The sequence below is a fragment of the Cyprinodon variegatus genome, unplaced genomic scaffold (assembly GCF_000732505.1).
Source record: "Cyprinodon variegatus isolate N-32 unplaced genomic scaffold, C_variegatus-1.0 Scaffold1955, whole genome shotgun sequence".
Taxonomy (NCBI): Eukaryota; Metazoa; Chordata; class Actinopteri; order Cyprinodontiformes; family Cyprinodontidae; genus Cyprinodon; species Cyprinodon variegatus.
In genome coordinates, this window is record NW_015152408.1 from 12,585 (window position 1) to 14,075 (window position 1,491).

General features: G+C 44.5%; 1 protein-coding gene across 1 annotated transcript in view; it reads left to right on the forward strand.

Moving 5' to 3' along the window:
- Nucleotides 1-299: 299 nt before the first annotated feature.
- The window catches only part of LOC107104924 (serine/threonine-protein kinase N2-like), a 52,407-nt gene continuing 51,215 nt past the window's right edge, over nucleotides 300-1,491 (forward strand). The window contains exon 1 of the mRNA XM_015405042.1: nucleotides 300-575. Within this exon, the coding sequence (XP_015260528.1) occupies nucleotides 555-575 (21 nt within the window). The 5' untranslated portion in view covers nucleotides 300-554. The remainder of the gene's footprint in view (nucleotides 576-1,491) is intronic.

Sequence of the window (1,491 nt, forward strand, 5' to 3'; positions counted from 1 at the left end):
AAATCTGAATCCTGAGATTATAGTCAGAATTGTGAGCAAATAAAGTCCGAATTCTGAGATTAAAAACAGAATTCAGATTAAAGTCAGAATTCTGGGATTAAACTGAAATAATATTTAAGAATCAGTTAACTTTATCTATTTTTTGGTCCTAACCCTCTTCCATAAAACCAGTTTCTCGGTGTGTTCAGGTGCGCCCCTGTCCGGCCCAGAGCCGGCCAGCAGTGGGAGCCTCCTCCGCAGCTCTGCGGCTCCTCTGGGCGGACGCTTCCACTCCAATCACCGCCTCCCTCCCTCCCCCCCTCTCTCTCCAGCGGGACATTTCTGCCTTAGTTTTTATTTTTTTTACATATGAGCGCCAGTCCACCCTCCGGGACTCCATCTGGACGCTGAGGCCCCGCGTTTAGGAAGAGCTCGGACGGCATGGGAAGCCCCGTGTTAGCGATGGTTTGGCCCAAATAATCCCGTCTTTCAGTCGCCAGAGAGGGAAACTTGAAGCAAGCGGTGTTTTCGGAGCCCCCCCCCTCCGCAGGATTTGATTCAAAGGCGAATCCAAGATGGCCGCTGATTCCGTGCAGGTAGGAAAAGTTGACAACTGTTGCGAAAAGTGCGCAAACTCCCGCCGATAGGAGCGATTAGCCGCTTAGCGAGGAGTTTAGCGTCATTAATGGAGGTTGTCTGCGGTTCGGTGGTTCTGTTCGGGTCCAAAGCCGCCGACTGATCCCAGAGGACAGTCCGGGATCCTGCCATGGATCGAGGCCTGGGAAACAGTCTGAGTTCCTCTGGAATATTCAGCTCAGTCACAGAGTTTCTGCTGGTGGAAGTTATTGTTCTTTAAAGAAAAAGAAAAATAAAACTAACAGCGAAGTGCTGCTTTATTTAAAATAAATAAATAAATAAGTAAATAAATGTTTTATTAAAGATTATAACAGTAAAGTTAACCTGCTTCTCTTCTGTAAACTGGTTAGCTGCTCCCTGTGTCGCATTGATTTATGGGAAAATAGTAAAAACAAGCGTTTGTTTACTAAAGAAGTTATCACAAACTTTTTAAACTGGTTAAACTTGTGAGCAGCCACAGGCTGCCGCCAGGAAATGTGTTTTTTTTTTAGCAGCTCCCTGTTCCCACAGTGTAAACGGAGCGTGTCGGTGTTTAGGATCAATAAGGATCCAGATTAATGTGGTTTCATTTGGGTGACGTCAGCTCCAGGAGCAGACGTCCCAAGTTTGGTATTAAGGTGAGGTGGGTTCATGTAAACACGTTCAAAGCGAAGCAGATGTTCTAATGACACGGATGTTAAATAAAGAGGGAAATAAAACAAGTTTTAAACATCACATGATCATGTCTGAGGTAGAAAAAGGAAGGTTAAGCGTTTTAAATATGCATTGTTCATTGGATGTGGTAAAAAAGTGGTGACATAATGCTAGATTTACTTAAAACTTTAGCGTATTAAAGTTTCTCTGTCAGCATCAGGGGTGGATTTAGGAAATTTGGGG